Genomic DNA, 13155 nt, shown 5'->3' with positions numbered 1-13155 from the left:
CTGATAGCTAACTTTTAAAGTATTAGTAATAAGTATATAGTTTCAATTAGAAAAATGAATTATATGATCTAAAAAATTATCTTTTATGCTGTTTAGGTCAATAAATGCAACATTCACTGGATCTATTCTGTTTTGTAAAATATTCTTGACATACTAACAATTTAAATTTTTAAAAACCTACTCTTCTGTGATAAAAACTGTAAAATTATAAAGCTAGGAATTTTATTAATTTAGACGAACCAATAACCATTTTGAAAAAATTGAATCAATTAATTGGATGATTTTCTTAAGGAAGCCGTTGAAAAGGTTAAAAATTCTCCAAAATTCATAACTGGGGCCACTTTGGTCGCAGCAAAATGAAACTTTTTTTAAAAGGAATGTTCCTGTGAAAAGGATATTTCACTTAATATGATCATAAAACCGTAAAGTGAATAAAAATTTTAATTTCATAAACTCTTCAGAAGTACATTTATTGACTGAAGTAACACAATTATAATGGATATAGTTACTTTCCAAGTCACTATACAGCCTTCCCTCCAAATGGTATTATTTAACAAGAATTCTGTATTCTGAGACACACGAAAATCATGTTGAGTGTGAGCTGGTTATTCTTACAAACATAACAGATATCAGATAATTAAAACTCTAAATAAATGAAAATAACTTTATTTAATGTGGATTAAAAATACTTTTCTTTTGTTAATCTGATGGGCAAAACACAATATTTTCTTGAAACTTAAACCAAAACGACATCCTAAAAAGGTTTGACGGCTATAAAATATAATATTTTATGTCATTAAAAGCAATGTTTCATATTTGAGGTTGTAAATTAAAATCCTCGACCCAATAACTTAAAATTTTATTCCATTGTTTATTCACTCAAAGGAACTACAAAAAAATATCTAAGATAAAAGTATTATTCCAAATGTCCCTTATATTATTTATATTAAGAAATGGAAGTAAAGCTTGGGAATTGCAGTTTAGGCAATTTAAATAAGAGATTGACCAATTTTAAAATTACTACTTACCAACATTCTGAAGATACAGAAAGAAAAACAAACTTTAGGCATAATATGGAGAAAGAAATCATATTCGATACCAACATATTGTCTAAATTACATAATTAAAAAAAAAAAAAAGAAAGAAAGAATCTTACAGGGTTGCAACCCAAACTGGAAAAAAATTCCCTGTGTTTTTTCCGAAACGTATATTCAGTATACGAGGAAATGCGCGAACAGCACTCATGTGCTACTTATAATGGAATATGGTTTGATGGAGTAGAAGAAACATGGAAACAACAATTTAACAATATTCGAAATGATGGCATATTAAAAGAAAGCTTTTATATTTACATACAGTGGAAAAGAATTCATCTCGTACTCTTTAATTGTAAATCACAGAAAATTAAGGACTCGGGAGAAATAAAAAACTAATTTTTATTGTTACGATAAAAATCATTTAATGATTACTTAACAAAAAACGTTACAAAGCAAGATTTTTTTTTTTCCCCATTTTTGACAATTCATGTATTTGGGCATCAACTTCTGCAAATTTTTCAACCATCAGTTTCATGGAGCTAATCAGTAACAAATAAAGTACGGCATTTTTCTATGGACCACCGTATATTTTTTACATATTTCACTTTCAGTGAACACATTGAAAATATTTCTGATATACTATTGAATGTATTAAAGGACGAATACGACGCAACAAGTTTTAATGATTGTACTTGAACTAAACAGTTCGAAATCGGTTTATTTTCGGACATTAAATTTGATGTTTTCGTATTTGATGTGTTATCTTTTCCTGTAATCCTACTGAGCTGCAAATCGGGAATCTAATGAAAAAGAACAACTGTATCGCAAACCGAAACTGGACTTATCTAGACAAAAAAAATTTTATATTGGAAGAAAATAAATTCGAACCTTAAAATTCCAAATATTTTCCCGGTTTTTATGAAAATTTTCCCTGCATTTTCCCTGTTTTTTTAAGACGATTTTCAAATTTCCTGTATTTTTCCGATTTTCCAGGTTTTCCCGGAGGCGTGACAACCCTGAATTTATGACAATCGGAATTTGTTCTTCAAATGCCATTTTTTTTTTTTCTTAATTTCCCCTTAATCATACACAACAATTATCCGCGGAATTGGGTGGCGCGGCCACCGCGGATAACAAAAATCGCGGATAATCCGAAAAAAGCTAAAAATGGGTAAAGCAAAAAAGAGAAAACAGTCATTCCAACTTTGAAAAATCGTTTTATGTACAATAAAACGTAAAATAAACAGCAGGAAATGTTCAACTAACGTTTAATATTTTAGTATATCACTCAAAACTAACCTAAAATGCATTTTGTTAATGAAAACAGAAAAGTGCTTTGTACTTACGAGAGGCGTCAAGGATACACAGAAAAATTAATACATATGTACTGTTTTAATACTATAATGTATTATGTAATTACAAAAGCAATAACTGTAAAACTACACCTTTTTGAAGAAATCAGTCATTTGTGTTTGCTTCTTGCTTTGGAAGCATTTTCTCTTTGCTTGGAAGCAACAAAAAAAAACTTAGTGCGGCAGGCGCGGATAATCGGGAGTCTACTGTATTTATAGATTATTTTTAATAAAATTCTACGGAATTCTAAACAAATCTACGTACCTTCAGAAATGGTCTAAAAATAATGGTTGGTGGAGAATGCCATTTGCAAAACACACCAGAAGACAATTCTTTATGAAAAACAGCAGTTCGTTTCATAATTGAACATGTTTGATCAGGAAGCTCCAAACCATTAGCATTTTTATTCAAAGAAATCGCAAACACTGAACCTGCAGTACTGCATTCAGTAAAGTTACAGTTTACATCACCTGAAGATCTCCATATGGACGGATCGGAAAAGTCATTTTCATTAAGTGTACATATATTAGAATTTCTTGGTGAATTTCTCACAGTGAAAACAGTCTTTTTTATTTTAACGCTCTCTCCAAGAATGTAGCGTTTTGCTTCACTTGGTAAAAGAAACCACCTAAGTTCTGATGATTCATCATCGAAAATTAGCTCCTGATCTGGCGTAAATTTTTTCGTTGCTTCCTAAAAATTAAAATTGAAACACATTATTCCATGCAATTAGAACAGAATGAAAAATAATGAAATGCGTTAAAATTAGAATTAACATAATGTAGTGAATAGATAAATGAAAAAGATTCCCTACAATATACCAAACAGGTATCTGAGCATGTGCTGCTAATATGGCCATTAGGCGGTTCCAGCGTTAGTTAAAAATTTTACAAAAGAAAACACGGTTCTACTAATTTGAAAAGAAAACTAATATTCTACACTAATGTGCAATGGTTCAAAAATCCTTCGTTCGATATATGTGTTTGCTTCCTTTCAAGTCAGTTATTATTTTGATCTATCCTTAGATATTTACCCATTTTTTATGAAGTTATTGAATTTTAGAAATACAATGTATTATAGAATCTGACAGGATTTTTTATTTTCTTCAATAATATGAGATGAATTTTCTCAAAACTTTTAGGCTTCTTTCATGAAACACAAGAAGCTTCTTAAACTTAGCTGTAAGAATATAAGACCAATAGCAGTTGTAATACATGCATGCTGTAATTTCTTCAAAATTCAAAAACCATTTTGTTTTAATCCTTATTTTGCTGTACCTGAATATGCTTTGCTGAAGATTCTTAATTTTTACAGCAGTTACGAAAGTTTTAAACGTTTCTTAAAAAAAAATTTTCATTAACATTCAAATCATATCAAATAGCAACTAATAAATTCTTTTCAAAAAAAAAATATGTGTCTTTTTATTGCAACTCTTTAATCAAGTTAAAATTAAAGAAAAAATGGATTTATTTTCAAATAATAAGAAAGTTGCTACCACTGACCCTATTTTCTTAAAAATAGATGTTCTGTCAAATTTTAAATTTGAAAAAAAAAAAAATCAAAAGTAAAAATTTGAAAAATTGAAAGAGAGCAGAGAGCTCCAATTCAGAGTGTCATATTTTCAACATAAACACAATCATCACAATTATTGTTTGAAGTAAATGCGACCACATTACCTTCAGATACCTTATTTTTATTAATAGGAAATGTATTTAAGTGATAGTCAAATTAAGATCATTATAAAGATAATGAAAGATTGAACAATCTGAAAAATAATAAACATTCGAGGATCCTAACAGAAAAAATTATAATAATTTTTCTTAGAAGTATTTTGAATGCTCAATAAGTATACTGCAGTCCGAGAATTTTACGCTTCTAATTAATTCAAAATTAAGCAAAACTTTCGCGGTTTCATATAGCTTATCATAAATAAGTTCTGAACTAATTACTACTAAAAATTTTATACTAAATTAATCAAATTCAACTAATTTCATTTTCGATTACACTAGTTTAATTAAAAGAAAAAAATGCAGTAGAAAAAACTTTTTTTAAAAATAACTCCCCGGAGTATCCCCGGAGACTCTAAAAAAAGCAGGATTTTTTTTTTTAATTGTGCAATGATTTTTATCTTCTAGGCACTGGATTCTCATGTTATATTTTGTTAAGTATTTTCTTTATTTGAAATAAAAATTAAATATATACCACTAATATTATTTAGAAAACGAATATTGGCGATTATCAGAGTAAAAAATGCACTTGCTAAAAATTTTGAAGTTCTGAATTATGCTAAAGGCAAAGGGTATATGCACAATGCTTTTAGATACTTTTGTCTAATAAATTCATTTTATATGGAATTCAATTGCTTTTTCTATTCGGAATGCCTTTTAGTTATTTTCAAAGACTTAACTTTCGCATATAAAAATAATGATAAAGAAATTTCTCATGTCCCAAAGGCAATTTCTTAATTTTCTCAAAACCCAGAAAGTCACCGAAAGAAGGGGGGGAAAAAAAAGGACGAAAAGATAATAATTTTTTTTTTTAATCTTATTGAGAAAAAAAAATTGTTCTTTGTGTCTAAACAATAAGTTCAAAGATTTGAATCCAAAAATTATTTATTCAAGAAGCAAAGAGTTTATAACTACATAGAAAAAACAAGCTCATTCATTTTCTAATTAAGAAACAGTTCTCAAAATGGTAAATATCATTTGTCTTGAGTGAAAAAACACATGCGAGTTATTAAACGGACTTCTGTTATATCTTTATAGATGGGGGAAATTAAATGGTCTACATGGTTACCAATACTATTAGCACTGACTACAGAAGAATTTTAATTCAAAAAAATGTGGGATAAAGTTTTTTGTTCTAATTAGCAGGTGAATTTAGAGAAATAGGCAAAATACATCAAAATGTTGGAATTTGTACTTTTTCCTTATTTCTCATAATTAAGTAAAGAAAAACTAATGTTCCAACAGAAGGGAGTACCTATTCACACAGCAAAAGAAGTTCAAAATTTGTTATTTGCAAATAATAGTATTTGGTTAATGAGGCCAGCTAATAATAGGTAACCAAGAAAACTTTGGCAATGATGGTTCATCAATTAAATATGAAGGGAAATAATTTAATACATTGCTAAACTTCTGGAATTACTGAATAGTATATAAGACAATATCATCTTAAATTAAATACAATCTCTGGATGGTTCATCATCATATAAGGTTTTTGAAATGATAATGATAATAAGAAGAAAATTCCATCCAGATATTTATTTTATTTGCTGTCACTGTCCTACAGTTTCTCCAAAGTTTAAAACAATGGAAACTAATTCTGTGATATTTTTTTTTAATTTTAAATTCTCAATTTCATTACTTTTTTTTAAATAAATTGTTTAATGCTCATCATAAAAAGAATTTGAATAAAAATAAAACAGTGATTTTTTTTTCAAATAAAAGTCTAATGCCCTTCAACTATTCTTACAAAGTATAAATAAAAATAAAAAACCATACCGAAATAGAATTCTGGAATATCTCCATAGCTTCATCTAACAAATCCTGAAAACAATTTTTCCAAATTTTACTTTTAAATATACAGACTTGAAAATATGCAAGTGTTACAAATTATAAATGAAGAAAAAGAGAAATAAAACAAAATTTATAATTTAAATTGAAACATTGTTCATTCAGTTCAATTCATATTGTTCAACAAGTTCAATTCATACCTTTGTAGACTGAAAATTCAGTAAATTCAATGAAAAAGCATATATTTTACCAGGAAGGAGGAAGAATAATGAATTAAATGAAAACGTAAAAAATTACAGCATTACAAGAAAAAATTAACTTTCACTAGTATAAGCTTGAACTGTGAATTAACATAGACGGATCTTCAAACTTGAAACACATTTCATCAATCTACCTAATAAATGTTATCTCTGAAAGATGCAAAAGTAGATAATTTAATTCATTATTTTGAAAGCTTTCAAATTTTAATTTTTCTATAAAAACAAAATTCACTCTATCAAAAGAAAAAGCTTAAACCGTACAAATACATTGAATAGTAGTGTATCAGTATTTCTCCCGGAAAAATCATCCGTAGGATTACTGATGTTCATATTATAAATAGGTCAAAATATAAGAAAAGAATTAAAGGTCATATTATAAAAAAGGTAAAGCATGGTTAACTGAATTTTGATGAACATGAATTATTCAAGATATCTATTCTAATCAAGATCTAATAACTAATTCGCAAATTGTTAGAGATAGATAAACAATTAAAATTGGAAAATTAAATACAATTAAAATTGGAAAATTAAATCCAATTAAAATTGGAAAAATGCTCCACATGAAAGAAAGAAAGATATTTTGTGTTGTTTCAGTGAAATGCATAGCTGAAAAATTACGAAATTTAAATTTTTGTCGTATTTTGTAAAATATTCTTTATGTACTAACAGGGTCTAAATTGTTCTATATTTCTCAGACCGAAAATGACCGAGTAATAAAGCTTCGAAAATGTCTGCTTTAGATAGTTTTCTAACATTTTAACAGTTGCTTCAAGAAAAGTCATTCAACTAAGAGGTTCTGTTTTCCCGACGAAGTCTTGATCTAAAATAATGAAAATAAAAGCTTCATAAATTGGTCCATTTTAATTGCAGAAGAGAGGAGCTTTTTTGATTAAAATGCTTATTAACCCTTTCAAGGGCCACGAAAAGTATGTTTCCCACAAAATTCATCAGTCTTTGTATGAAGTTATGTAGGTTAGCATAAGTTCTGACAAATTTTTCAATAAGACTTCAGTTCCTTATCTCACACAAAATAATGGCTCTTAATTTGTTACTTAATCATTAATTAACCGAATTAATTAATTAATCAAATTAAATTTTTCTTATAATCTAAATGAATCACTTTTCTCAAGTTAATTTCAGTCCTAAAAATACTTTAATATACCATGAGTAAAAAAAAAAATGGCCCTTTAAAGGGTTAATTTATGTGAACATGGCACTACAAAAACTGTTTTGTTTTGTTTTTTATTATAAACAAAAGACTTGCAAAAATAATGCAGATTTAAATACTTTTATTGCTTAATTTTTAATATATCCTTATATAGATAATATATATATAAATTCTAAAAAACTAGCCTGAACAGTGCATTAGATTATCAATTCCAAGCATCTTCTTTCTCATATGGAATGCATTAAAAATAAATTTTATGAAACAATAACCGCCATATTACCTTTGGATTTTTTAGTATTCCATTTTGCACATCATTTTCTTTGGCAACAAAACGCCCTGTTTTGTAAGATATTGAACCAAGCCATTTTCTGCTTAAAAATACCTAAATATGAAAAAAAGCGGACTTTTCAAAACTTAGCAAACTTCACATACAGACGAGAATAAATATCATTGACAGAATGACACTGAAAAAATGAATATAATATTACATAAAGACGCAAATAATAATATAGAAATAATTGATACTGAAAGTATTAATCTAAAACTTTAATTACTTTTCCAAGAATTATGTGTGTGTGTGTGTGTGTGTGTGTGTGTGTGTGTGTGTGTGTGTGTGTGTGTGTGTGTGTGTGTGTGTGTGTGTGTGTGTGTGTGTGTGTGTGTGTGTAATATTATTTTGTTTGTGAAACATGATGTAGTTGTGACCAGCAGTGAAGAGACTTTTTATCATTTTAAAATTCTTTTTAATCCATTGGGAAAGCATAATTATTTACAAGCAAAGACGCGGACATTGCGCGTCTCCCACAGCGCGTTGCAAAAGCAGAAGTGGGGGAAAAGGGCGAAATGAATTATCCCTCGCCTTATATAACCTTAGATTTTGATAGGGAAAATATTTCTCCACAGTGCTAATATATTAATAAGATTCTGATAGGGATTTCTGACGCATGTCAATCACGTGTAAGGGAAACACAGGGATCTTTTAAGAAAGAATGTGCTTACTGGATATTTTTACCCCTTCACGGCGAGCGTGTGAAAGTATCCGCGTTTAGCTGACTAAGCAATTTTATAAAGCTTCTCTTGAATGAATTAAGTAGAGAAAGTGGAATTGTATCACGAAATAAGAGAATATTTTAGAATGAAGTTACTATGGGCTAACTTAAGATAAAATCTTGGAAATTAATTAAATTGAAATTATAGTCTTAAAATATCATTACATGTGTGTGTGTGTGTGTGTGTGTGTGTGTGTGTGTGTGTGTGTGTGTGTGTGTGTAATGATATTTTAAACTCTTAATTTAATCCAAATTAATTTCCAAAACTTTACCTTAATTTAGCCCTTCCTAACTTCATTCTAAAATATTCTCTTATTTCGTGATCCAATTCCACTTTCGGTTTAATTAATCCCTTTGTAAAAATAATGCACCATCAGTACTACGTATTAAATGAAAGTGATACTTTTACCCTTCAAAAGGTGTCAAAGGTCACATGTGTATTGAATTGGCGCCTGGCTAGAAATCCAAAGTTATATAAGACTAGTGATCATCTGTTTGGCCCTTTTTTCCCTTTTCTTACTTCTGTGTGTGCCGCGCTGCGTTTTCTTGTATATAATCATGCCTGCCACTCTGAATAGAAATGTTTCGAACCTGCATTCTACTTCAATCAAAATATGTTACATATTATTTAGTCGACAGGATTAAAAATCTACTATATATTATTTAGTTGACAAGGATAGTTTCCTGTGATGCCTCCGCAAGTTGCCGTGCTCTGAAGATGATTCCGTGCTGTCTCTCGCTACACTGAAATTCTTCGACAGCGATGGTTTTCTACGGCCACGTCGTTCCACCCTACCGATGCAATATTTTCTACCGTCCGAAGTCCTGAATTACCCGGCTGCTCATCGCTACTCTTGCCGTCCGACGTGTTTACGCTCCATTTCCTCTTGTGTTTTTGTGCTCCTTGTCATCATAGAGAAGTTCCAGTTAATCAGTGCTCAAAATTTCCTCTTGTTTTTGTGCTACTTATTTTCAAGAAGTTCCAACCTGTGCCATGATTCATCATCATTAGTGTTAAAAAAAAAAAGCCTCCATCAACTGACTCAATGGATTAAATTCAAGATTCTGTACTTTTGATTTTATTTTGAATTGCATTTTTCTATTACAATATAATTGGAAATAATCTTTTTATATTATTATTTTATATCATGATTTTAATTTTAAAATATTGAGTTTTTAAATTTTTTTTCAAATTTATTATTTAAAAATTATGCATACAAACCTTGTGAACGGAAAAAGTAACATACCAAGATTCTTATATACTTAATAATTAATGGCACATGATAATTAGACTAGGGTAGTGAATACTTCAGGAGAAATTGTTACACCCCCGACAGTTATTCAGCTACCCTCTATTATCACTGTGTCCAAATACTTGTTTTTACAAAATACAAATGTCTTTTTTTCCCTTCAATTACCAAATATTTATTATATTACATTTTTTTTTTTTTTTTTTCCAAATACTATAAGAGTATTTTAAGTCCCCGAGTTTGTTGCATTCATTTACAAGTGTTTTGTTTGAAATCTTTGAATTTTGCATTTATTACTTTTGGTTCCAAATTTTTCATTCGATATTTTTGAATTTTGTAATTATTATTATCATTCCCAAAAGATTTATTTGAAATATATGAATCTTACATTATATGAAACCATTCAATTTTACAAGTATTATTTTCATTTCTAAGATTTTCATTAGATATTTTTGAATGTTATAGTTTCAGTTCCAAGTGTTTAATATGAAATATTTCAATTCTGCAAGTATTATTTTCATATCTAAGTTTTTAACCTGAAGTTTTAAATCTTGTTTTATTTATAGCTAAAATACTTTATTTAAAATCATAACTATACTAATATTTAACTATACTGATTATAATAATTTAATACTTTATTTCTAATTTAATAATCTTGTTGAGTCAGATTTCCTAACATTTAAGAATAATATAGACAAATATACCATAGACTGTTTTCATTAAATTAAATTCAATAGCTGAGTTTCTACAGAAAAATGGTCAAAATAACTTTGTGCAAAATACTGTTTAATTTTAATATTTTGTTATTACAGTTGATTAGTAAGGTTTTTATATACTATTTCCACAAAAATTATTCTATTCATGTTTCTAATATAAAATGATAATTTTGATGTCTGTATTAATATGTGTATAATGTAAAGGTAAGGGAAACTGAGGTGTCACTTTCAGTATACCTTTAAAATTAAACTTACTCAGCAATATACTTTTAATTTTTCTTACTTGAAAGCCACTGTAAGGTATGGCGGTGTGTCGAGGGCCCCGATGCACTTACATGGCTTGTAGTGGGAGGGGGGAATGAAATGATATTTTAAACTCTTAAATTAATCCAAATTAATTTCCAAAACTTTACCTTAATTTAGCCCTTCCTAACTTCATTCTAAAATATTCTCTTATTTCGTGATCCAATTCCACTTTCGGTTTAATTAATCCCTTTGTAAAAATAATGCGCCATCAGTACTACGTATTAAATGAAAGTGATACTTTTACCCTTCAAAAGATGTCAAAGGTCACACGTGTATTGAATTGGCGCCTGGCCAGAAATCCAAAGTTATATAAGGCTAGTGATCATCTGTTTGGCCCTTTTTTTTCCCCTTTTCTTACTTCTGTGTGTGCGGCGCTGCGTTTTCTTGTATATAATCATGCCTGCCACTCGGAATAGAATAAAAATACCAAGTATCTTCACTGTTTCGAACCTGCATTCTACTTCAATCAAAATATGTTACATATATATGCTTTTTTATTATTTCAAAAATAAACTATGTCATATGCATTAAGAAATTATTATAACTTTTTACATTTAAATCATGAAACAAAAACTCAACTTCACAAATTCCAGTCAAACAGAATACATACTTGACGTTTTCTATGCTTCCATTCGCCAGTTTCAGGATTAAAAATGTACTGAGGCAAGAGTTTCCATCCATGTTTAGCAACAAGGGCCACTGCTTCTGAGACAAAATTTATATCATTATCAGGCATAAAAAATGGGAAGGTAAGGCGTATAAATCCAGGCCGTAATACTTCTCTTTCCGAATATTCACCCTTACGACGTAGGTGAGTCCTATCTAATGATCTATGAAGATAAATATTTTATTAATTATCACGCTTTAATTTCAGAAAAGCTTAGGTATTTTCATAAAGTAAAATAAATCCAGTAGCTTTATATCGATGACATTAAAAAAGGAATACCATCTAACCAAATTTTTTAACGAGTCAAATCTAAAGTTCAAAATTCCCAGTTTCATTCAACTTCTCAATACATGTATTTACTTCATATTTTACAGCTTGAAATATCCAGTAAGTTGAAATATTTGTTTAAATAGAATGTTATCTTCTATCCAAGTATAATTATATTCAAGCATAATATTTTATCCTTCTTTTTGAGAAATATGTCAAAATTACTGATTTCTTCGACCCTTTAAAATTCAAATTATTTGTTTTAAAAAAAAGATACGTTGTTGCCCTCTAAGCCTCAGTAAATTTTCTACAGGACAATTTAAAAAGAAAAAAAATTAATAACAAACCACATTAATGATACCGATTGTTATCACATATAAAATAAATAATGCAACTAGTTCATCCATTTTCAGTGCCTTCTGAAATAATGTATAAATTCGTATTATTCTTAAGAAAAAGCACCCTGCATGAATAAGCACGTGATCAGATGTGTAGGAGAAAAAAATGCAATTTCTTTAGGTCTATAAAAGATTTTTAAAGTAATCAGTTAAAGAGAGTATTGACAAATTAAAGATTTCGAATGATTTATATGAGCTTATACAAAACAAAATAAAAATCGATAATATGAAATAAAGATGAATATTTTACCATTGGGACTTTCCTATTTTCCCCTTAAATAATTAAAAATAAAATTATACTTGTCAGTACAAAAATCAATATCGATTTCTAACAGTTTCACATCCTATAACAGCCAAATGAGCGTTTCCCCATCTTAAAACAGTGTGCTGTCACTGTTTATGCTAAGAATAATTTAAATAACAAATACAATATGATCATATATCAAATGCTACAGTATGACAAGCATTAATCATAGAACATTTTGAGCAGTAAAACATAACAGGGTAGTTATAAAATAACCTTATTGATAAACAGATTCTCAGAAATTGGAATAATCAATGAAAATATACGCGTTTCATTTATATAGAAATTAGCACAATAGAAAGAAAAAAAGAATTTGAGCCCTCATGGTTACAGCTGAAATGGCAAAATCTACTTTTTCATCAATTACTCAGCTAAGTAAAAACATGAAATTGGAAATGTATCTGTAGCATCAAAAATTCTGGTGTAAAAAAAACAGTCACAAAGGATATAGAAACACAGCTGACAGAAACAAGGAAAACACAGAAATGATAGCCATTTTAATTTTACAACATACTGGATGAAAGAAATGACAGATAGTAATGAATCATAAATCAAATTAAGAGAAATCTGTTGCACCTTGTTTATGATGAAGTTTCTTATTTTCAGGTACAGTTTGTTGATTAATATCCATCACCAATACATGGTTCCTTATTACGCACGATTTTTTACATGAAATACATTATCCTGTTTGAAGGTAGGCATAAAGAGCATCTTTGATACTATTTAAAATGTCTTTCTTTTGCAATTTTCTGTCATGATTCATTGTTTCCGATTTTTTCCCATAGTTTTAAGTTCATGAACTTCCTGTTCAAATAATATTCCAGTACCTTTCACGGTTTTTCATTGTATCGACTAATTAAAATGC

General features: G+C 28.7%; 1 protein-coding gene across 2 annotated transcripts in view; it reads right to left on the bottom strand.

Moving 5' to 3' along the window:
- The window catches only part of LOC129958245 (uncharacterized), an 83804-nt gene that overhangs the window by 22847 nt on the left and 47802 nt on the right, over nucleotides 1-13155 (bottom strand). For both annotated transcript variants that reach the window (XM_056070550.1, XM_056070551.1), the window contains 4 exons: nucleotides 11265-11484; nucleotides 7614-7715; nucleotides 5894-5938; nucleotides 2655-3083 (listed from right to left, as the gene is read on the bottom strand). In XM_056070550.1, the coding sequence (XP_055926525.1) occupies nucleotides 2655-3083; nucleotides 5894-5938; nucleotides 7614-7715; nucleotides 11265-11484 (796 nt within the window). The remainder of the gene's footprint in view (nucleotides 1-2654; nucleotides 3084-5893; nucleotides 5939-7613; nucleotides 7716-11264; nucleotides 11485-13155) is intronic.

This window comes from Argiope bruennichi, chromosome X1 (genome assembly GCF_947563725.1).
Source record: "Argiope bruennichi chromosome X1, qqArgBrue1.1, whole genome shotgun sequence".
In the NCBI taxonomy this organism is placed as follows: Eukaryota; Metazoa; Arthropoda; class Arachnida; order Araneae; family Araneidae; genus Argiope; species Argiope bruennichi.
This window is presented reverse-complemented; position numbering and strand designations above follow the sequence as displayed.